This window comes from Labrus mixtus, chromosome 21 (assembly GCF_963584025.1).
Source record: "Labrus mixtus chromosome 21, fLabMix1.1, whole genome shotgun sequence".
Lineage (NCBI taxonomy): Eukaryota > Metazoa > Chordata > Actinopteri > Labriformes > Labridae > Labrus > Labrus mixtus.
In genome coordinates this window covers 10587125-10612399 of record NC_083632.1, presented here as the reverse complement: position 1 = coordinate 10612399, position 25275 = coordinate 10587125, and the positions used below count along the sequence as shown (strand labels likewise).

At 39.4% G+C, this 25275-nt stretch overlaps 1 protein-coding gene across 1 annotated transcript in view; it reads right to left on the bottom strand.

Moving 5' to 3' along the window:
- Positions 1-25275, bottom strand: part of LOC132955509 (protocadherin-15-like) — a 160366-nt gene that overhangs the window by 38236 nt on the left and 96855 nt on the right. The window contains exons 26-28 of the mRNA XM_061028370.1: positions 8582-8691; positions 5880-6020; positions 2894-3021 (exon numbers count right to left, since the gene is read on the bottom strand). Coding sequence (XP_060884353.1) covers positions 2894-3021; positions 5880-6020; positions 8582-8691 — 379 coding nt within the window. The remainder of the gene's footprint in view (positions 1-2893; positions 3022-5879; positions 6021-8581; positions 8692-25275) is intronic.

The window sequence follows — 25275 nt, the reverse complement described above, 5'->3', positions numbered from 1 at the left end:
ATACATATATGCTCACGCTATGCATCCTGAAACTACAGTTAGAAAAGTTTTCAAATGAGGTTTCGTCTTCCTTTCAGAAGAATGCAAAAACTTACCAGATCCGGAGTTCAGTCCACATATAGAAACCAAATGAAACTTATAAGGATGCTGAAAACTCTTCATTCTTTGTTGGTTTAACAGAACAAATTGATTGATTCGAGTCTGAACTGTTTGAAAGGCTGGTCTTTTAACTTGCAATCCTACAATTGTCAATCAAAATATAGTGGTATGACTGCAATGTGCAAGCATTTTTTCATCCTAGACTTTCTACTGTTTAACAGTAGAGTGTGCAGATTTTGTACAGCTCTTTATTCCTACCTAGTCTGCAATCAGGACATAGACTCTAACTTTTTAATCTACAGTTTGCATTATTATTTGATTTAAATGACAGCTGGAGGTGGTTAATGTATTTTACAGTGCTGTTTAACAATGATAAATCCACGATTGAAACATTACAGTACAATAAAATGGTTGCAGCTGGTGTAACTTTCAGCAGTTGTGTGACTCTTTTGCTGCTTAATTGAGTTATGTCATGTCGTATATCTTCAATGTTATGAACTGATTTTTAAAAAGCTGGGCTACCTGGATTGTTTTCCGTCTACTCATCATGCCTCCAGCAGCACATCCCCACCAACGTAGGGCTATTTTTGGTTTGAACACCCACTACAAGAAGAGGTAATTTAAAGAGTAAATTCCACACTCCTACACACAACGCGCTGGGGATCGTGGGAAAAATGAATCGTCTTAGGAAAAGAAAGGTGAAGTGAATTTGATTTGAAAAATAAACAAAAAAAACATTTAAGGAATGGTAACAAGACGGATGCTAATTTGAGACTCATCTGCAGTCCAATCAATATCTGTAGTATCCCCTTAGGGACTTAAAGACTGAAAGTCAGACAGATGTGATGGATTTAGTGACACTTGAGAGACATAACTGCCTGAATGAGAATGCACATGCCTCAAACTTTCTCTCCTTTTTCTATTCCCAGACTTTCTTTCATCTCAGGGTTTGCAAATGTGCCGCCAGGATCACTGTCCGTCTTTACTGGTCGAATCCCCCTACGTCTCGTCTCTAGCCATTTGTCCTCTCATGAATCATACATAAGCTCGCTGCCTTCTTCTGTCCGCTCGGTTTGTCTCTCAGCAGTATGCCAGTTATCTTTATCTAACTATCAATCCTCCCTCTTCCTTTCACCAGATCTATGAGCTCTCCCTGCGGTGTTCGAGCCTACTAGCAGACTATTAGTCCTCCCTGTCAGAATTCTCGAGTATTCAAAGAGGTCAGGCTGATGGGGAGGGGGTCATTGTAAACCAATCCCAGCTGAACGCAGTCTGAAAGCTCTAAATTCAAATATAATACTCAGCAGAGGATTTATAATTTGAGATACTTCAGAAAAAATGAAAATACACTTTATACACTTGTGAAAAAACATGTTTTTTTAGTGTGACTCTTACACTCTCTCCTTTATTCCCTCATCTTGATGTCACCCTCACTGTGCGTACTCTAAACAGGAACATCTACGAATGATCTTAAAAAACTGTAATCAAATATTGAAGCTCATACCCTGCCCGTGTCTCTTGTGGCATTGAGGCTCATTAAAACATATTGCTGCCTCTCATATAGAAGAGCTGAATGTGATAGACTGTGTGACCCATTTCTGGTCCTGAAGGCGTTTAAATAATAAGCTCAGGTTGTTTACACTGATACGCAATCCTCCTGAGATTGGTAAAACGGAAGGAAAACAAAGATATGTATCAATTAACAGAGAGATAGAGGTCGATGTCGAGGGAGAAGCAGGGAACAATCTTCAACCATTTCCTCTATTTACCCAGCAGACTGAATGTTATCTCTCTCAATAACAAAATACACACATACTTATTATGGTATGTTTATGGATTCAGTTAATTGTGCATTAATATTTAACTTATTGTAGTCTCTAACTGGTTCAGATTGAACTGATTCTACCCGACCTAAAAAGCGTCTTTTCTAATGAGCAGAAACGTGTCAAAACTAGGATCAAAACTGGAGATGCTTTTGAACAACGGAGAGTTTTCAAGACAGATGCAGTTTAGCAGCTGGCTAAACACTGAAGCTTCCATGTCCGTGACAACCTGAGTGCGCACTGGCTCAAGGGAGGAGGAGGATGCAGGGGGAGGAAGATTCAAATGTTTTGAGAGTTACATATTGCTGCTTTAACACAGCTTGTGCTGTCCAGCTCTCTACATCATGTGTCCGCAGTATGTTTTATAAAGTTTCCAAACTTTGATTCTGTTATCACCATAGGAGAGCCTCACGTAGGCAGCAACCAGCTACACAGTACAATGAAAGCAACGACATTAGGAGATTTATTCAGTATTTAACATGAGTCATTGCACCACAATCAACACATTTCAGAAGAGACGGATCTCTCTCTCTCTCTTTCTTTCTTACTGCACAATGTACAGACACTACAGGTATAAAGCAAGTGAAGATTTTTTTTACTAATGAAATTAGATGGTAGGAGTGTATGGATTTAAAAAAACAAAACAAAAAAAAAGCAATGCAAATATGGGGGGCCAAAAAACTTTGGTAGTTGTAAATATACTGGGCAGCCTGCCTGGGTATAGACTATGGGGGGAAACCCAGGAACAACAGAGCAAACTCAGCAGCAAAATGAAGCACAAGGCAATGATCGAGATCGTAGCAGCGGGCATGCAGCCAAAGACTGACCTTGATTTAAAGTATCTGAGGGTAATGGTGGCACCCATATTTCTCTTCTTGAGTAACAGTATTTCGTTATGTGTTTTTACATTAAATGTATCACCTGAAGTTTACCTATATATGGTTGATGCGTGTGAGTTTGCAATGTTTTACCTGTACTTGCAAGACAGAGGTGAATGTTTTTGCATCTTCTGCAACCCCTCCGAGGTAAAGAGACCTGGTGAAAGCCGGAGGATGGTCGTTCTCGTCCAGGATGTCAATCACCACCTTGGCTGTGTTGGCTAGGACACAAATACAATCACAAGTGTAACCAGTTAGAGTTTGGTATCAAGCATAACTAAAGGTACAAGATGGGAGCTTCCATGAATCACAAATAGTGGATTTTTTTTGGTAAACAGACTGGAGCTTGGATCTGAGGCAGTGGTTGTAATGCAGTACTTTTGGTCTATATATAAAGGGCATGCACTTTTAGAAACACGTTTATGTGGTATGGAGCGCAGACATTTACCTAATTATTTTTCTGTTTCCTTTTTTGTCATTAGATTTTAGAAAAAGTATGCATATAATTAAGGTAAGACACCTTTCGAGGAAATTGCTTGGTATTTATGCTAGAGGTGCTGCAAGCACTTCCTCTTAACTTATCATAAAGCTACAGGAATCAAAAACGAAAACAGTAAAGGAATAAGTAATTATGAATAAATGCCTTGATGTACTGTATATCACCTATAACCAATACGAGCCATGGTTTCATCCACAGGCAGAGCTGCACCACAGCAGGCCTGCAGCTGTGAACCTGCAGTCCAACCCGTCTCACACGTCAGCAAGAAAAGCAACAGAAGACTCCAACACTTGGATCGATGCACATTTGACATCACATCTTTACAGCTGACCCCTGCACACTGCAGATCAGTGAGTAGTCTGCATAGAGGATCCAAAAACTACAAGTTTTCTATGTGCAAAATCCCAAACTTTTCGGTTCATTTTTGGTTTAAAAAAAAAAAAAAATCTTTTCATGCAGGGCACAACTCATTACAAAGGATTTAATGTTGACATAATGATTAAAAGGTGAGACAGCGGAAGGAAAAAAATATTTTGAGCTTACTTTCTAGAGCTTATCAAAAACATTCACAAATTCTCAAAAAATAACGCTAGGAGAAAAATTAGGGACTAATGAATGTTTAAGAACGCTGCATCGCCAAAAGTCTGAAAACTATCAATGCCAAGAATTAAAATGTTTCTCACCAATAAAACAGTAAGAGATGTTTTGAATTAAACACAAACTGCATATAAAAACTTCTTTCTGATAAACCCAAATAGATGAAACTTTTCTGCAAATCGACCAAGCGTCACATTCTCAGTACTAAACAGAATACTGTGCCAGTGAGCCTCCGTCATTCCTATTCTATGATTGCAGCTTGGACCGGCTCTCATTCAGTCTTATCTGGCTGAAAACAGGGAGTTTTTGAATCACACCCACGTGAAAACAGCAACAACAAAACAACAACAGAACTCAGTAAAAGGGTGAGTCATGTGTCAGAAAGAAAAGGACAAATCGAGCTCAAGTTTTTACTCCAAGAAAAAAAGACGGAAAAAAAAGTCTCATGAGGAACTTTGGCACAAAAAAAGAAAAACAAACAAGAAGATGCAAACATTAATCTGCTTATCTACAAGAGTCAACTAGACTCGGCACTAAAACGTCTACTTACAATTCCAACCTTGACTTGAGGTAGAAAACTGGATTAAGACTTTGTTAAAATGCTATTGATTTGTTGCCTGATTAGAAAGCGCACTGAAAAGAATTGATGGAGATTTGCTAATGACTACAAATGATTTGTAGTTTTAATCTCTGCAGAACGCTTAAACTCAAATAGGGGGATGAAAAGAGAGCAGCATGTGGTAAACGCTATAATTAAAGACGAAAGAAGAGACGCAAAGCTGAGCTGAGCAACAACTAAAAGAATGAGGATGTGTCTTTACAGGGAGGAAGACAGGCAGATACAGAAAAGGGGAGAGGGAGGAGAAGAGGAAAAAGACAAAGAAGGAGAAGAAGAACAATACTTGATTTACATAATCAAATTAAACAGGCAGACTTGTAGCGTCAAAATCACATTCCATTCAAACAATTAATACTCAGCCAAGACAAAAACTGAATCTCAGCTCTCCCTGATCAGACACACAGCACATTATTCCCCCATAACCCCACAGCTCCAGGAACTTTTATATGTTCCCAGTGGTTCTGTAGAAGAAGAAGAAGAAGAAGGGGATTAAACAGAAACACTCTCCCTTCAGAAATATACAATTTTAATTAAATACATGACAACTTGATTCGTCTGTCTTTTCTCTATGCAACGGCTTAAAAATGACATTGTTGGATTGATAGAAATAAGGAAAATAGGGTAAAAAAAATAAAGACGAAAGATGGAATAAACACATGTGAAAAAGGGAGAGAACAGAACTATAAAGAAGACTGGAAAACCTTAGAGTTCTGTTTAAAAAGAAAAACGAGTAGGTTCAGCACAATTTTACACTGACTCAACCTGTGCAGATAACTTTGTACAAATGTTTGTGTCAGTCATAGCTTCACTGATAAAATCTTCAATCTTCCAAACTGCACGCACCTCTATTTGGCCTCTTTGATCATCGTAAACATTTTTGATACATTAGATTTAGATTCCAGCAACATTTCTTTGACAGCCAATGAGATATAAATCCAGCAAGAGGAGGAGGAAAGGAAATAATTCTGAAAGAGCAACAGACAGACAACAAGCTAGTGCAGCCTAAAGGTTTGATAGACAGCTGAGTGAGAGGGGGGAGGGGGGAGAAAAAGCTGCCTGAAAGGTAACAACAGCAGCCAAGGCCCAGGAGAACATGTCTTCGAAGATGTACAGACAAAAAGAAGAGTTGGAGAGAAGTTGTACGAGGAAAAAATAGAAAGAGAGAGCTCAAGAGAGAATGAAAGTGTGAGTGACTGAAGGAAAGAAAGAGAACGGGCTAAAGGAAAAGCTGCACAGCCTGTGAATATTATCTCAATAGTATAAACCAGCTGGTGGTTCAATCCAGTGTGTATGTGTGCGGTTGTAATTTCAGAGTGATGCAACCCAATGTCAAGGAGGAACATTCAGAAACACTAACTACTTACTCTTAGAGGGAGCTCGAAGGTTTGAGGACACGACTCGCATGGAGTCTGCTTCCACTCTCAGAACATAGCTGGAATTGGCCTCATAGTCAAGGGGCTTCGCTGTGGAAATCATCCCTGTTGTTTCATTTAGTGTAAACACACCTGGAGAGAGAGAGAGAGAGAGAGAGAGAGAGAGAGGGAGGTAGAATTAATGGAACAGTAAAATATAGAAGAGAAAGGTCAAGAAGCAGTTGGATATTGAGTCAGCAGTTTATGTGGTTTTACACACTAGAGCCTGACCGATTAATCGGCCAGTCGATAATATCGGCCGATATTAGTTTATCACTTGACTGTCGGTATCGGCTCATTTTATCAAATATACGCGTCGATATTTCTAGATTTATTCACCACTTAAGTAGCATTTCATTTGATCATCATTGTATAAAACTAACAGTTCTCTGTCACCAGCAGAGGGCGCTATTTGGATTACAACAAGCATCATCACTCTCCAGGGTGTCAAGTGGTGATGCATGTATATACATGAGCAGTTACTTTCCAGTTGAGTGACCATCATGTCTTCATTATTCTGAATGTCTTTTCCACAAGTGTTTGACAACTGAATTTGAGGGCTTAACACAATAAATGTGTATATCTATATCTATTTCTACAGATTGACCATAGATCAGAGAAAGATATCGGCCTATTTATCGGTATCATTTTTTCTCTCTTCCTAATATGGGTATCAGCCCCAAAAATATCGGTCGGGCCCTAATTTACAATTTTCTTTATGTCTATAATGACAGGGATAAAAATCCAGATTATACCAATAATTTACTCACATCTCATGTAAATCTGAGATGCATCTGTTCTGGTTTATCTGAGTTAAATGAAAATCAAAGAAGCCTAAAGCTGTTTTTGAATCAGAAGAGTAACAGTAACAGCTATGAGGGTATCCATAAACATATGCATATAAATACAAACATGACTCGCCAAGATGGACTGTGGACACAGTGTTAAACTTTTTGGTTGGTTTTTGAGAAACTTTTCAATCTGTGGCTTTCATGAGTAGAAAGGATGAGTAGACAGGATGCTTATTCCTGAGTAACTTCAGCAGCAGCTGACAAAGATAACAGACCATTTTTGGTGGCTATTTTTAGTGTGAACCAAGAGAGAGTTAGGCTCACATGCACATCTTGGAGCGATGGATCCATTTACACCTTTTCAGTGCCTGCCAAAATGTTCCTCTTCCAGAGTCTACCTGTCACTTTGCATTGTCCTCATGAAAGACATCACTCCCAATAAAGCAGAGATGTTTCATGGTTGGTTTGAAGTGATACCTCGAAATAATTTGGTAATATGGACCTCAACCTCCCCTAATAAATGGTACCGAGACACAAAGGGGACGGATACTCGCCCTCAAGTATGAAAGCCATACCTTTCTCTTGGTTTATAAAAAATCTATTTTTCAAGAATACTGTAAAGTATGATTCATCAGAAGAGTCATGAGTCATTTCCATGACACACTCTGACCATGTTCTCATCAACATTTTCATGCACCAGAAGAAGAGTGAACTGACACAACACTGCGTCTTCACAGTCAAACAGTTGAAGACCCAGTGCGTCAAAACGTTAGTCCTTTGCACCAAATTCAATTTGCCTTAAGTGGTTTGTGTTCTACAGTACTTTGTTTGGATTCTACCTAAAAGAAGAAGTCCATTGAATTGTATTTTGAACAAGAAATGAATAACTTAAAATTCATATTCAAAATCTGCTCATCTTTAACAGAGTAGGGGATTCAAACTTAAAAGGAAATCTTAACGTTAAAAAACTAAACTTGAACCTTAAAAAATTCTGCGAACAATATTAAGAAGTAAGTGCAGAACAATCTGTGGGGGTAGATTTGTGGAACAGTTTGGACATCAAAATCACTGCAGAGGCTTATCCACAGAGTGCCTAAAGGGGCAAAAAAGCATGCGATTAATTGTGATTAATAAAATGAATTATTTATTTTTAGACCTTAATTGTGATTTACTAGTTAATGCTGTCAGCCATATTAGTTTACTCATCATCTTTTCAACTGCTTTTCTATTTAGTTATTTACCAACTTTTGTTCTATTAACTTCTTCAAAATAAAGAATCATTCTTACATATTACACTAATAAAGACTCACAAGGGCATCCAATATATGCTGTTAGCCACTATTACCAGCTTCATTTTATGAAATCTGTCCCATCAGATGATATTAAAATGTGCTTTTAGCTTTAGTTTCTATGGAAAAACTCAAGTGCTCAACTTTGTAACTGAAGCTCCTTCCATTCATGCCCCTGCAATGAACCGTCTTTCACACTCAATGAGATCTTTTCATCTTGCCATCTTGATACAAATCTGAACAAACTGGGCCTGCTTATTATTTTATACATGCCACAGAGAAATGTTGGATTGTAATTTAACAATACAGTGCACCTGTGTGGACACTGGCAGCATCTGGGATCTTAATTATTCTTTAATCCATTGCTCTGGTTTTTTCCTGCAATTTGTCACACAATTTGTACTCAACCATCAAGTTAACCCTGAATCTGGCATGTCCGCTGTTAATCAGCTAATAACTCTGTTCATAAGTTTACGATATAAGTGAAGCAGCTACTTTATTGGCTCTAACATCCAGGCAGTGGAGCTAAATCCAAGCACTATTTGGAGTATAAAAAGCTCCAGAGCACACTCACCTCCCTCGTTGCCTTCGATGATGGAGTACACCATGGTTTGATTGACAGCAGCTGCCATGATGGATCCCACTGGGGTTCCAACAGCAGCCTCCTCGCTCACTGGTGGAAACCTGGGAATGGATCAGTCAATCAATATCAGCCGATAAGAAAGATTAAATATGTATATGTAGACTGTGGGCCAAACTCCTCTCCAGGGTTGACTGCAGTTTGGCAGGTTAAATACAGCTGAGAGTTTTATCTGTCAAAAACTTTTACATTTTTTACTCCTTCATGCTGGCAGCTTTCTGTACCTTGAATTCCCGCCAAAGTTGAAGAATATCTAAGCAGGGTTTCAACTAATAAGTCAACAGATGTAAATCAGTAATTAACAAAAAAGAAGCTGATCTTAAGGTGTGAGATGGGTGACATGAGGGCTGCGCTCCAGACAAAATTAAACACAAGAAGAGAAGTCATTGAGTGGAGATTTTAGCTGCTTGACGAATTAACAGCATACCAGTCTGTAAACGTTACAGTGTCTCAAAGTAACCCTTAATAGACAGTGGTGCCTGTTGATAGGTTTCTAATGAACCAATGTGCAATCAGATGTTTTAAAACACTGAATGAAAGTTTTTTTTTTTTTTTTTTTTAATCTATATCCCTAATTCTTTTTAACAGCTTCATGACTTTAGAGGACGCTGCGGGCTCTGAGCCATGGATCACTTATTTCTATGAGCTTAGCTTGTTTTGTCTGCAGATTCCTTTTGTTTCAATTTGGAGCCATAATCTCTGAAGGGGTGTTCTCTTAAAAACATACACACCAGGTGATAAAGCCCCCCCCAAGAATAAAGCAGTTTTATGTTGTATGATATTCAAATGTTGTATTTCTCAGAGTCTTTTTGATGGGGCTCTGTGGGCTGTGAGCGAAGCTTACGCCAAATTTAGCTCACAAGCTGACTGATTAATTATGTGGTTAAAAACAACCGTATGGTGACTTCAATTACAAGTCAACTAGAAACATTTTATTTTTTAGCAATCTTGCAGTTTCATATGGTGAACTCTGATGAAAAGGAGTCTAACAGGAGTTTGGTGAGGTGCCATAGCTTCTATTATTAAAAAGCCAAATCAACTTTCTGTGTTTGTTACAGCCTCCGTGTACATCTCACAACTTTGTCTGGTCCAGCACATTTGGAATAGGGTGTCTAACAGTTCATATTAGTGGCCTGAGCCATGCAGGCAGTGAGATTAAACCATCACTAGCTTTGAAAGAGAGCTCCAGCATCGTCTTGTTTCTGTCCACCTGCCTCTCATTGCATGTGGCAGGCAGTTTTCCCCGCTTTACTACCCTGACAGATTTTCTGAGGATCTGGCAACTCTCACATTTCCAGCAGATTTTGCTCCATTAAATAAACCCAGTCCCGTCATTAGGCCAACCGTCACAGCTGGCTAAACATTATGACATGGGCTACCAACTGGCTAAGCTATCAAGTAATCACAACGTGATGAATGGGGCTGTTTGGGAGCAGGTCGACAGAGAGAATGTGTGGATGTGTGTTTGTAAATGTTAACTTCGAGCGCAGTCAATTACTCCTCCAGCCACCTGCTCATCTCAGAGACTCCTCCAAGCAAATATGTAATAAACATGAAGTTTATAGAATGAATATAGAATTAAACGGGGAAATGAATGCATTGTGTTTGCCAATGAAACCCAGGGGATTTTGATCACAGCAGCAGCTGAAGCAAATCCTCTTTATATATGAAAACAAAAATAGAATAGAATAGAAGTCTTGTCACACAGGTGTAACCAATAACATGAATGAAGCCTCCACAGCTTTTATTTTCTTACGTAAACAGCCACTGCCAATCTTGTGCTCCTTGTAAGTCTGTGGAGAAGGAATGTCCTTGTTTTAAAAAAATCGGACAAAAAATGTTGAATTTGTGTTTCAAGTGATAAAGAAATTCTATGTAAAAGGAATCAAGGAGAGATGCTTAAAGAATGTTACCAACGTGTAAATGGCCGGGTTTGTATGGTCATTTAAATCTGCACACAACACCGAAAAAAGGAAACCGCCAAGTCTGCAGTGAAGAAGTTAATTCAGCCCTGCAAATCAGCCTATCAGTTAATCTGGGCTAGTATATTGAGACAACATTTAAGCATTAAATCATTTTTTCACTTTCTTCTTGCTTAGGTGTTATGCTCCGCCTACCTCCCTTATAACGCTGATTTCCTCACTTTTCAATCCTCCAAAATCCATGCTGAAATTTTCCACTTCACACTCTCTCAAGTCTCAATTCATGGACATTAACATTTCATTTTCGGCATCGAAATCTCCTCTTTTCTCAGTTTTACACTGTACACATACCCTCCCAGCCCCCCTTGTCCTCTCTCAGCTACTTCTAGCCAACATCCCAGCAGACCTCAGCTACAATGGTTATCCACTCCTCCATCCCTCCCTTTTTACAATAGCTATTTGACAGGGCGAAGTGGAGCACAATGGAGAGCATGCCTACACACACACACACACACACACACACACACACTCATGCACACAAACAAACACACACACTCATAGACACAGAGTAAAGCTGATACACTGGACTACCTCTACACATTCAATAAAATCATAGAAACACACACTAGCACTTGTAGATGGGTTGAAACACATTTAAAGGTACAGAGGTGCACACAGGGATCCCTGCACATGTCAAGTAAGGAGTAGTACAGATAAGCACACACACACATACACACACACACACTCACACGCACACACACACACAACTCATTATCAAGCCTGTGGCCCCCTCCTGCGCTCTAATCATTGCTGTCCTGACTACAGCAAGCTGGGCTGATACTGATAACAACAGAAACACACACACACAAACACACACACACACTAACACATACACATTTGTTCTTGTATGCTTGTGGGGACACTGCATTGCCTGAAATGTATTTGCTGCAGGCCTACTCCAGCTGTTATTTCATCATTCTTTAAAAAAAAAACAAAAAAAAAAACAACAACTCGGGGGGCCGGTTGCCTAGTGGTGAGTTTGCGTGCCCCATGTACAGAGACATGTCGCTCCTTTCCCTCATGTCATTCCCCACTCTCTCTCTCTCTCCCTGAGTTTCTCACTCTATCCACTGAAATAGATCATATATACAAGTAATGATAGCCTGCTCCTCTCTGTGGAGCTTTCTTTAAAACCACTGTCATTTGTGTCTCTCACTCATTCATTTTCCTTTTTCGGCCAGTTTCATAGAAACACATGACACATCATTTTGGCTCATCATTATTTTTTCTGTCCCTCCTCCCACAACTCATTTTTTCCATTCTTTCTTTCTTAACTGTTATTCTGTTTCTCTCTCTTCTCTTCATAGTATTTTTCTCTGTCTGCACCACATGCAAAATTTCTATGTGTTGAGCAGAGATTTTTTATTTTTGGGCTTTTTATGCCTTTATTGTATCGACAGAATCGATAGAGTCAGAAATCAGGGACAGGGAGAGTGGGGAATTAAGCCACAGGAAGGATTCTAACCTAGACTGCCTGCTTTGAGGACAACAGCCTCTGTATATGGGGGTGCGCAAACTAACCACTAGGCCACTGACGCCCCTAGTGCAGGGTTTTTGACTCTGTGTCAAGTTCTGGCAAACCCTCCTTTAAGAGGCTGTTTGTTATTCATGTGACGGTCGTGTGATTTACTGTATGACATGCTGTACTGTGTGTAGGAAGGCATGCCTGGAGGACAGCAAAGCGATCCCAAGTGTGTTAAATCTTGTGAAACAACTTTAGCAGCCATTCTTTTTTTTTTTGTCTAAGATGGGTTTTAAGTTGGGCAATTTTAAAAACCTTGCATGATGCAAAAACTCTCTCACCAAAATGTGTAGCTTTTTGGTCGTGACTATATTGGTTGATTGACCTGTCTTGTCTTGGCACACTGAATAGAGCCAGTAGTAGTGCAAGTGTGCAGTGTCTTTGCTAAAGTTAAAACAAAAAAATCTGTTGCATCATCCAACCACTTCCAAAGAAAAATATTAACTGAAGCTGTTCTGATTGGCCAAGGTGTTCGGATAAGAGCGAGCTGGTTGTCAAAAAGTGGGGTAAAATGAAATATTTTTAATTTGGGATTTTTAGGCATTTGCAAACTAAGCTTAGTAAAGAGTGATATAGGAGGCAAAAGTACAGTAGGGGATCTATGATCAACCATGCAACTATTGACACCTTTAGTCTTGTAATATGTGAATATTTGAGCTTGTCCTATAGCTATTGTTAGCTTGATAATGGTAGCTAAATTAAGGATGGTTTGGTTAGCCAACAATGACTGGTATAGACCTTCATGGATGTTAATTTAAAAATAAAATGTTGCTATCTTGTAGCCTTTGACATGGAGCTTAGCATAAATTCAAGCAGACTGACTGTGCTTATTGTCTTCTCTAAGCCACTCCCTCTACCACTGCCTCCGTCTCCCGGATCTGGTTATCAGCTCATTACGGATGTTTATTCTTTCGGTAACTAACCAACCAGATTCTGCTACAACCTCTCTCAACCAATCATCCTGCTGCTGTCAAATTTGAAAACCTGTTCCCTCTCTCTTCTGCAGTCAATCTGTCTTTTCAGTGCAACCGCTGCGACCCTCCATTCTAGGCTCAGATTCAGGCTCAGAGACCGACTCCTCATCACATCCTGCATTCTTCTATCACCACCACCTAGACTCTAGACTCCATCATATCATATCGTATCATATCCTGCTGTTGGCCTCATTACCCCTCCGAGCTCTCCAAGTCATAAAGATGGAGTCTAATCCCAAAAGACTTTGCACAATTCTTTTCTAAATTGTAAAATAAATAATTGTGCATTCTTAATGAAGTCTCCTGATTGAACTACTATGATACTTTGATTTCAAAAGATAAATAAGGTATATATCAATTAGATATAGATAGCTTTGTCTTTTTAAGGTTTGTCATCCCAACTGCATGAAGTCCTCTTGCAGTTGACATCCATTTATAGCTTTGAAAATCTGACAGACAACAACACCTGTGTTCTATTTCTTTGTATTTGTAATATTTTTTACAAAGAGCTGTCTTAGCCAGAAGATGAACACCAAACATAAATGACATTTCTTATTCTGTACATCTGTCACTGTATCCTCCTGCTCCCTCCTCCTCAGCCTTTGCAGAGGGATGCTAATTGAGTGTAGGATTGTCATTAGCACACTGTGGAGTGAGACGTCTTAAGTGCCTGCAGTTATAACCTTTACAGGCTGGCTGGGCTTCTGTGAGTTACTTCATCCCCTACTGTGCCCACTTTTCATTGGGCTTCGATTTTTCAGCACATGTCTGTACAATTTCCAGAGCTTGTAGAGACATGCTGGTTGAAATTCGAACTGATAAGGAAGGCATTGACATTTTACAACACTGTTTTATTCGATTTTTTCAAACCATTGAAGAACATAACTTCAGCAAAATTAGGAAGAGTTTAAATGTTAGTAGAGCCAATACTGGTTATTTTTACACAGCAAACTCTGAATAATCAAACTTCATTTTCTGCACCCTCTGGCACTCTCCCTTTCTCTAATCCACCTCTCGCTCTCTCCTGCCTTCTTCCATTCTGCTGAACACATTCACACAAGACCTCTCAATATTTGTCACTCCCTCTTTCTGTCAATCACTTTCTCTGGTCTTAAAGGCTCTCTCTGTATCTCCCAAAACGATTCTGTCTGTTCCGTGTTCTGTTGGCAAGTGTCTCTCAGCAGCAAGTGTCTTTTTTGTCTTCTCATGGCCCTCTTCTCACCTTTTGCTCGACAGTCTTGTCGTAATTGTCAACTGAGTGTCAAACGGCTCAGCATTTCTGAAACAGCCTGAAGTTGAGTGAGCTTGGTTGAAGTTCTCATACATAAAACATACTTGAGACAGAGCAGTGGGGAAAAAAAGGGTCTGACATTATATACAAGGGCTGTTGACAAAAGGAGGCAATCAAAGAAATGTGATTTTGAAATGGTGAATATGTTTGTTTGGATTAGTGTGCTTGAGGTAAAATAACTGAATGAGGAGGGTGAAATGGTTGAAAAATGGAAGGTCTAGTTGAACAGAACACAAGTTTGTATTCAAAAACTGGTTTGCTCCAAGACTGCTTGCTGTAAAAATGATACGTATACCCTTATCTTCATTGAGATATTCTGCATACAAATGTAGAATCTGTAGCTGCAGGACCAGACTATGGTTTCTGCTTGTAGTCTGAGCTGTGATGACATCTCTGCTCCCATCATCGGTAATCTGATAACTATCTATTTATCTCTGTAAACAATAATCTGCACGCAAGTGCAGCTAACAAACCATTCAAGGTCATAAATTACAACTTGAGCAAACAATCTGCTCAATGCTGTGTCACGGCAGCCATTCAAGCTTTTCAAATACCAAAAAACAAGCGTTTCAAAGGTTTTCCTCCTGAGAAAAGACTTGACAAAGCTTGCATTTTTACAAATCTCCATCATGACTATTTTCCCCATATCTAAGACTAATTACTTGTATGTAAATCACAAGAAAATCTGTTTTTTTGGGGGGAGGCTTAAACAGCTGGAATAAGCCAAAGCAAGCCTCTATGTGACTTAGGCCAAAAATTGCAGTTAAAATCAGACTCACCTGAAACACAAGAAATGATTGAGCACTTCTCTAGGGGATATGATTAACCAAAGAAATTGAGGTGTTTATATTGTGGACATATTTTGAGGGATACAGTTTGCTTTGCTTCTAATCTGAACACACAGTCACATCTCAAGTTTCTAATTGGACTGTAAACCATCGCAGTACGCAGAAACGCATGGTCGCGTTACGCAGTACGCATTCATTCCTGTGTTTTAACAGGTGCAGGAGAGTTTCTCCAGAAGCAGTGTGTCCTATCTGATTAACGCAGCTATCCCGGAACCCGGAAGCAGGTCACACACGCCGGCTGAGGTCAGACACGCCGGCTGATTGAGTTTTCGGTGAGAAACGCTGTGAAAAATTGACGTTTTTTTACCAGAGACATGAAATGTTGTCAGATGATAACTGATTGGTTCCACGATGGCTTGTACACTAATGGAATACCTGTTGTTGAAGATGATGTATAATAATGGATTTAAAGTGTAACCAATGACAAAAAGACTAAATGAACTTGTTTTTTAAGTATAAGAACAGATTTTGATTATGTTAGCTGACTTCAGTTAGCAGCAGTGTGTAATGTTTCTTAATGTCCTGATTGCAGTCACCATTATTGATGTACACTCAGCCAAGTGTAGGTGGAAACAGACTGATCCGACTGATCAGATTGTACTGATTACTTCTAAAAATCTTTGCATACCAAAAGGTATGAAAAAAGAAAACATGAGCATTCAAAAACCATGAGAAACGACTCTACGTCGGTCATAGTTTTTTGTTAGCTGGTGTGTTTCACTTTACATTCGGGGTTGGTTAAATTAAACATGTGTGTACTCTTAGTGTGACTAGAATTTAAAAACTATTTGTGTCTCTGTGGTGGTGGGTGTGTCTCTGAGACAATTTAGGAGATGGTAATGATTCAGCTCGTTATTATCATTAATCAAAACTAAGCCTATTGTGTCTGTCTCTCCAAACCAACCAATCAATCTCTTCTCTCTCTCTCTCTCTCTCTCACTACATTATCCTTTGCCCCCATTTCTTATTATATGCTTGACAGAAGCAACCGCATCTATTAATAAAATATAAAGATCCACTTCAGAATATCAGAATAAGAAAACCATGATTTAAATATTTACTGCCGTGTTTGAACGTAATGGCTCTTTGAAGCTAATATACAGTTATGTATCAGTGAATGTACGTTGTTTTTTTCTAACAGAAGAACTTCTGTTTCTGTTCTAGGTAGCAGCCTGTTGAAGATTCCATTGTGCGTGTTGCTATTTCTTATCATTTTAAAGTTGAACATTTTTGGTGGTGTGTGTTTTAAATACTGCACATTAACATTTCTAACTCCTTGTAAAGCATGTTTTAATTGGAGTCAGGTTTTATATTTTATATTAACTATATACAAGTATATTAAAACCTTCAGTATGCTCTGTATCATTGGGCCTCATTCACTAACTTGGCTTTTTGTCTTTTGTCTTTGTACGCACAAATCTGGGATTCATCAATATATTCTTACTTGAATTTGTTCTTACTCTGCGAACAAAAATACAACCTCCTCAGACAATGCGTATACACAAAGGATTGACCAGCTTTCTCAGAAAATGTTAACACACACTCTTTTAACTAAATGCATGACATAATAAAAATCAGTAAAAAAAATATTTAGATATATATATATATTTTTAAAATGTTTAAAAGACAAGCATTAAAAACGTGAATTAAGTAATGCATTGACTAAATGTATTAAATAATCATGAATCTGAGTCTTTTCTCTGTGACCTGTTTTGTTGACTTCAGAGCATCAAAGAGAGAGTGATTGTCTGTCACACAGACCAAGGGAGGAACATTCAGTCCAGCATTTCCAGTAGTGAGCTCAGAAAAGAGAGTGCCTAAGAAAATGGCATTGTCTATTCCATCTGACATAGCAAGAGTTTCACCTGCAAGCGTGCTATGTACCACACGTCTTATTCTTTTAGACTGCCAACAAAGAGGGGAAAACTTTCCTTCTTCTCCCATTAGAGCAATAAGAGCTCCCCCTTGTGTACCGCCATCTGGAAGATTTCCCAGAGAGGCATCACTGAAAACAATAAGGTTCAAAGCGTCACTGTTACCCAAATGTTGAAACTTTAGGGTCACCTTTTCAGACTTCAGCTTACGGATTACTTTATTTACTTCATGAATAGATTGCACTGTAACATTTTTGGTATTAGAGGCCAGACTACAAGCATCAAACATCACATCAGGTCTGGTCTGTCTAGCAACCCATAGGATTTGTCCTATTTTAGATCTAAGCTGCTCTTTCTCAGTTTCATTAAGAGGGGCATCTCTCTGTGTGGCATGTGCTGTTTGCATGTGAAGAGTTTGCAGGTTTTCAATGTAGCTGTGCTGATGCACCTGTACCTCACCATGACCAGTGATAAAATCAATCCCCACATAGCAGAAGTTTTCATGCTCCTCATGTCCGACAAGGAATGTAGACTTCAGCTGAGGAACAACTTCTGTTGTAAAGCGCTGTGAGCCTGCCCATAGAAAATCATCTACATGGCATGCAAGTACTCCAGTAACCTTACAGTGCTCATCCAACCAATAGAAAACTGCTGGATCCACATGTGACACTCTACCACCTGTCTTGAGCATGATTTCTTTCACTTTGTTGTACCAGTACAGTGATGCATCAGCAAGACCATATACACATTTTTTTAATTTCCATAGGATACCATCTTTTTTTGCCTCTGGAGGAGGGCGGATATAAATATCCCTAGACAGCTCCATACCTTGCAAGAATGCAGATTTGATGTCCATTGAATGTATTTGCCACTGATTTTGACAGATAACGGCTAATAACATCCTAAGTGATTCTGAAGCGCATGTTGGGGAATCTGCAGCTCTTTGATATTAAGCTCTTCAAAACCTCTGGCTAACCCTTAGCAGTGTCTTTGAGACTACAGACCCACCTGGTGGAAATATCCTTTTGACCTGCATCTTCCACTTCATCAAATACATCATTTTTGTGCCAGTTATTTATTTCCTCTTGTTTAGCTGCGTCAAAAGAGATGTCTTTGGTTATAAGAACATCTGCCTCACTGACTTCTGATTCAATGTTGAGACTATCAACACTTGACACATCAACTGACTCCTTTTGTCCATCGCTGCCATTGGGCTCAAGATATTGCAGGTTATACCAGTTTTTGTGCTTACCTGTAGCTTTGCCAGCTCTGCCTAAAACTCTGGCTCTATGTAAGACACCATCATCTCTGCTCTTAAATGTTACAGTCTGTCCTGTTTTGAGCCTTTTTTCATTTTGCGTTGTAGTAGGATGCATAACCCTTGAATTAATTTCCTCATCACTGGTGTTGTCTTGAGTTTATGTCATAATGGGTGTTTGTACTTCACCTGTGTTCACTGCATTGGTGCTTTCCTGATCGTTGTCTGTATTCTGCTCAATATCTGCAGCATTATTATCAATGCTATTATCTCTTCCTGTCTTTCTATTTGCATCATCTTGTACAGTTCCTTGAACCTGATCCTGTGCGGTTACCTTACATAACCTAGAGTGATGTACTCTTATAAGAATTCCCCCATGTCCCACAAATATAACAGAACCATCCTGACCAATAACCACCCCAGGTCCCTTCCATGCTGCACAGTCTGCTCTTTTGTAATATATCTTGTCCCCTGTTTCATATTTGTCATCTGTAGGTCTAAGCTGCTTGCGGAGTGCTCTTCTTATCCTTTCTGAGCACTCGGTTTCTGTGAATGCTTTCCTAGAAGCATGCAGAGCTGATATGTGTTCCCCTACCCTTGTACGTACAGTAGTACCCTCTAGAGCAGGCAGTTTATCAACTAGAACAGAGGGAAGGTTAGGAATCTGTCCAAATACCAGTTGATGTGGACTGTAACCATGAACATTAAGCATGCTGTTCTTCGCCATAAGAGCCCAGTCCAGAGCAGTGTCCCAGCTGCATCCATTTTCTCATTTCACCTTCCGGATGATCTCTGTGAGTGTGTGGTTGTGTCTTTCCAGTAGCCCATTGCTCCAAAGACTGTATCCTGCTGTCGTGTTTACCTCGATGTTGAAGTTTTCAGCCATGTCTCTCATTTCTTCATTGTTAAACTCTCTCCCGTTATCACTGTAGATCCTCTTGGGTGGACCATGTACACTTATCCATGAGTGGATGAGGGAGTTGACGATTTCAGAGGCCTTCTTAGTTTTCACAGTATTCCCTGCGCTGAAGCGTGTGAAGTGGTCGATTATATGGAGATACCAAACACACGGTTCCAGCTCATGTAGATCCATTGCTAGAGTTTCATTGTACTCTGAGGCTAAAGGCAAACCCACAGCAGGTTTGGGCTTTGTCTTGCTGTGCCTCTGACATATGTCACAGTTATGTACTATTTCTTGTAAAATAGTAATACAGTTTTTGTCCTTATTTCCTGAGCTATGTAGGAGTCTCTGTAGTCTATCTGCAGATGCATGACCAAACTGTTTATGAAGCTTCAGAAGTGCTTTGCGTTTTTCATCTGGGGAGAGGTTCTCTGTTACTGCTAGGACCTCATCGTCCGTTTGGCTTACTTTGGACTCATTGTCTCTCTTTGTTTCTTTATCTCTTATGTCTACACAGTAGTGCCTGGAACTAGTGAATTCAAGGGGAATAGGTTGCTTGAACATCACAGCTCTGTCATTTTCCATGTCCAAAACAGTTCCTACTTTTTTTAGAGATGCTTTACTCAGCAGCAATGGAATGTCAGCTTGGACTACTTCAGTTTCAATATGACATTTTGTCTTCCTTATTTTAGCAGGTAGCTTTACTTTTCTGTTAGAATGGACAACATTTGCATCTCCAAAACGAAAAGGCCTACAACTGGTTGTTTTCGTTTGCAACAAGTGATTAACTTGATCTTGGTTAAGGTCATCAATATAGCTTTCTAGCCATTTCTCTCCACAAACCGTACGAGTACAAGCAGTGTCAATAATAGCTGATCCCAAAGATTCAGTCAAAAAAATCTCTGTATTAGACATGGAGTCCTTTGTTAACAGTGTGATGTTACACTCTTCTTCATTTTCAGTAAGTCTTCTGTGTGGGCAGTCTTTGGCCCACTGAAAGGTACTCTGACAAATGGCACACTTCGATCTCTTACCGAATTTATCCAACGGATTGGTACCTTGTAACGGTTGCTTTTGTTGTCCACTTTGCGATATCATGTTCCGTTTACTTCTTACTTGCTGTCTTTGATCTGTGAAGAACGTCACGTCCTGGTTCACTTGTATTCCATCCGAGGAGCTTGACGTCTTTCTCTTCAGTCCTGACTTCATAGACAAGAAAGTTAGCTCAATGCACGGCGTCAAAGCTAGTTGCCTGTTTTTTTTCGTCCAGACACGCTGTGTCTAATAGCTTAAAAGCTAATACAGCATCAGGAAGAGTCATGTTGTACTTTTTCATCCGGTTGTAACGCTGTTCGAAGTCGATAATGTAGTCCGCCATGGAAATGGAGCTATCCTTTTTAATTCCATCAAAATGAGAATATGCTTCATACACGCGGTCCTTTTCCTCTTTCAGGAACACGGCATCCAGTTTTGCTAGCATTGCAGCCATACCGTTATTACTGTCCAGTTCCTCTGCGGGAATTTCCATCGCCGTTTCCCGGGCTCTTCCTTCAAGCCCCAAAGCAACAGCAAGGGCTTGCTCCTTTTTGTCGACTTCCGTAACTCGCGTCCAGATATTAACTTCATTCTACCAACATTCGTACGGCCTGGCTTCATCAAACTTCGGCGGGATTTTATAATTAGTAGTCGTCCGCTGCTACCAATGGTAACTGCAATAAACACAACGTTAATTTGGTGTCGAAACTTTATTCACCTCCTGGTGGACACACACAACAGCCTGCAGCCAGTCTCGCCACACATACACAACACCCTGCGCATGCGCCGCCCCAGTTCAAGGTTCACATCGAAAAACATGTTTACCGTCAGTAACATGGTAAGAGAGAAATACAAGTTAACACTGATTCCGACTGCCAATGCACGTACTGCTGCAACCAGGTAATTCACTGTAATGGCATCTAAGCCGCAGACACACCGATGTCTCCACCTCTGCGCTCTCATCCTGATACACCAATCGGATGTCCTTATATGGAGAGATGGGGGCTAGGTAGTGTGCTGATTGCAGGCTGCAGGCACACGCCTGACGATTTAGAATGATTCTGATTCACTATCATACGCAAGTTGGTGAGAACAAAATTGGCTGGTAAGCACGTGTCATGAATTTGATGGTGATTTTGCGTATGCACTTGTTTTATGTGCAGAGAGTAAGAACATTTCTACGCACATATTAGTGAATGAGGCCCATTGTGCGTCAGTATAACTCATAATCATATGTTAACTGTTTCACATGTCCATCCAGTCGTTGTAGATGGCTTTACACCAATGAGTCTGGTTCTGTTCGAGGTTTCTGCCTGTTAAATTAATGTTTTTTCTTACCATAGTTGCCAGATGTATAAAAGAACTTGCTCATGATGGATAAAGGTTGGGTCCCTCTAAAAATACTACAACATAGACCTGCTCTCAAAATAAAAATAGATTTGCATTATTTTGAATTAAATTTTAAATTATAAAATTATGCTGTACTTATACTGAAATGTATAAGTTGTAGTTAATGAACCTTTCAAAACAGCACATACTTCAGAAGGATGCGAAATAAATGGCTATATTTAGACTATGCACAACAACGTTTTGAAAAATGTATTCTGAACACTTTTGTTTCTCTGTTGATGCTCATACTGCACAGAATCCAGTAAAAAGGAGTTTAAAGCAGGTTGCAACATAAAACTAGACAGCTGCTGGACTTTCAGGGCAACTTCCAGAAGATATGCTGTGTAAAACTGTCAGAGATGGTTGCTCAGTTTAAAGAAAACTCAAAGTTTCTTTTTGGCTTTTTGTCTTTGCTCTGTTGGTTTGGAAATTCATGTTAGAGCAAAGAAAACTGTCTCTACTGTTTTCTTTTATAGTTTTATAACCAAAATACCAGCTGAATATCATACATTTTTACAAGAGCAGGAAGATGGTGAGGCTGAAAATGACTGTAGCTACCTACCTTTTCAAGCTTATAAAATGCAAAACTCTGGCATTGGTTTAGGGTCACAACATGCAGAAAAGGCAGAAGTACTCACAGTCTCACACCATAACTCCCTTTATCAAGACTTAAAAACCTTGACATTGGAGGTTTTGTATTTTACAGCCACAAACAGACTGACATAATGATCTACGCCTTAGGAGCTGCCAGAGATGAGCTCTCTGCCTGCTGCATCTTGTGAAAGATCGTTCCTTGTTTAGTTCTTACAGGTATGCAACTGGTATATGTAAATTCACATGAGTTTTAAATGTAGAGATGTTTGAATTGTTTGTGATTTTGAATTTCCCTCGGGATCAATAAAGTATCTATCTATCTAAATATCTCTAGCTGTATGCACATGCATTATATCTTTGCGTAATAATTTTTAATACTTTCAGACTTTTTCCTGCATTGCACAGAGGAGCTGCGTACGATCTGTGAAGACGAGTAGTTAGAAGAAGTCGGAAGACAAAAATAAAAGGTCTCAGCCATACAACGGGTTAAATAAGCAAAATGAAAGTGTTTTTTTTACCTAAGGTATGGGAATGCAAAAATGTCTATCTACCTGACTGACTATAAGAGTGTTATCTATCAAGCTGGAAGTATATTTACACTGTCAGCCTGCCTTTCTGTGTATCTTCTTGTCCATCTGCGTCTCAACGCTCCTCTACTCGAGTCTTTACCTGCTTGTTTGGTTCAATCTGCTTCAATCTGTCAGCCTGTCAGCTCATCTGCCACTTTAAAGACTTTTCAGCCTGTATGTTGATCTGTCTGTGTGTGCGTTTCTGCTTTTCTACCTGTCGATCAATTTTAGTGTTTTTTTTTTAAAAGGTTTATTCCAGCAGAACAGTCACTGTGTTCCTACAAAACTTTTACTTTTTGTTTTCCCATGTCAGCTTTTCTCACTCCCTACTTCTTACTTTCTCTATCTGAAACTTACATCCCCACCTATGAATTGCTTCTCTCCACTATCCCCTTCTCACATCTTCCTCTACCAGTTCTTTCGTCTTCACTTCACCTCTCTCTCTCTTGCTTCTCTCCCAGCTGCAAGCCATCTTATAAATAACAACACCATGGTTGTTTGCCATTTGTTGTCACAGTCGTAACATTGCCAGGAGCACTCTCCGTGTACTTGCCTGTTTGTGTGCCTCAACAAAACAAGGTTACCTTCAACTGAATCGGTTAGACATATTCCGGATTTTGTAGAGCCACAGATTGGACGTGCTTGTTTTTGACATAGGGGAGGATATGTTTACCTCATAGATAAAATATCTGAGAGCCTCAGGGAATTCCATTTTGGCAAAGAAGAAGTTTAATTTAACAGAAGATAGTTTACTGAGCATGAAGTTGTCTGTTGCCTTTGTAGATAGATAGCAAGATTATAAGAGAGATAACAACGAGGGCCATATTAGTAATAAGTGATAAATTGTTTAAATAAGCTGTGGTGTGCCTCAAGGTTCTATTCTGGGTCCTGCTGGGTTTTTATTGTTTCCACACTTTAATCATATAAGGTGCCAACTCAGAATTATTTCAACTACTATGTAAATTATGACACTATAACACTATGTTGCCTTGGATAAGCAGACAAACCACTGTGTTTTTCCCCAAAAATTAAAAGTACAGTTTCAGTCCTTGTAGTTTTTTTTAATACTTGATGATATTGCCAAGGATTATGTTAGTCTGTATCTTCTTGTAATAAATAATGAGCACAAAAGTATTTTTCCTTTCATGCCAGACAAATGACATGTTAACTGTCAGAGAGAAAAAATGACTGTCCTCTGGGTTTGAAATTGTCCAGCTGGCTGATAGAGATAAAAACTGTGACCTCCTGCCTGGCTGCCTGTGATTCTTCGAAAAAGCATGAACTGTGTATCACTACAGAGAAATTGATAAAACGACCAGATTTATCTCAATCTGTTGCCATGCTGTAGAGTTTTATCTCTATCTATGTAATGACGCAAGACAAAGCAACACATTGCTTTTGATCACTCAATTTCTGGATTAAAAACAAAGCTTTGATGTTTAGAAGTATTTTGGCACTTGACTCTCTCCCTACTTTCTAACTAGATTCATTAACAAAGTACAAGCTACGAGGCATTTTGACAGCATGGGGACGAGCCCACACATGCACTCACACATGCACTTAAATTCACACAAATGCACCCACACAAAGCAGACACATACATGCGCACATGCTTGCAAGTGATTAAGTGATGGGATGGTTTTGTGGATCTCAATAATCTTTGAAAGAGTAATATTTTGTTTCGGTTCACTTAACCTCATGCTGATAATAGCCTCTGGGTGCTGATAACTATTCATGCGTGTGTGATACTGGCTGCATACTAATACTGCAGGTGCAAGCATGGTCCTACAGTGAGGAAATCAGAGGAGGGAGAAAATCCTCTTCCACACACAGACATTACTAAGATTTAACAAATGTCCTCCTCACATTGTTAACTGTTTTACCGGATTAGAGAACCACGGAGTGAAAATGCACAAACAGCAGGTTACAGCTGCAAAGCTATGCTTCACTGATGTTCAGTCTCGGTGCGCTGTGAGCAATTTTTTATGTAAAACAGTGTGTACCTTGAAAAAAATGCATGTTCTTCTGTATCTTATTATTCAACTTGAATGTATTCTGGACACAGAAACCTTGTTTTGTCATGACAAATGATTGAGAATGTGACATATTGCTTTTTAAACTGGACAAAACAATGTCAAGTACAACATAGACAATAATGGCAGGGCAAGTTCTAAAACTGTGTTTGGCAGCATGGCAATGTATGGCAATTATTAATACAGTGGACTTGAGATTCTCTGTAAATGTAGTTTCACTGAATCTCACCTAAATTAAAACAAAACTGGTTTAAAAGGTTAAAGCTCTGACTTTCAGCAAATGCCATTCACTGTAAAACATACACCTTTTGTACATACTGATGAAAAAAAGAGGTTATAAACAGCTCATACAACCTGG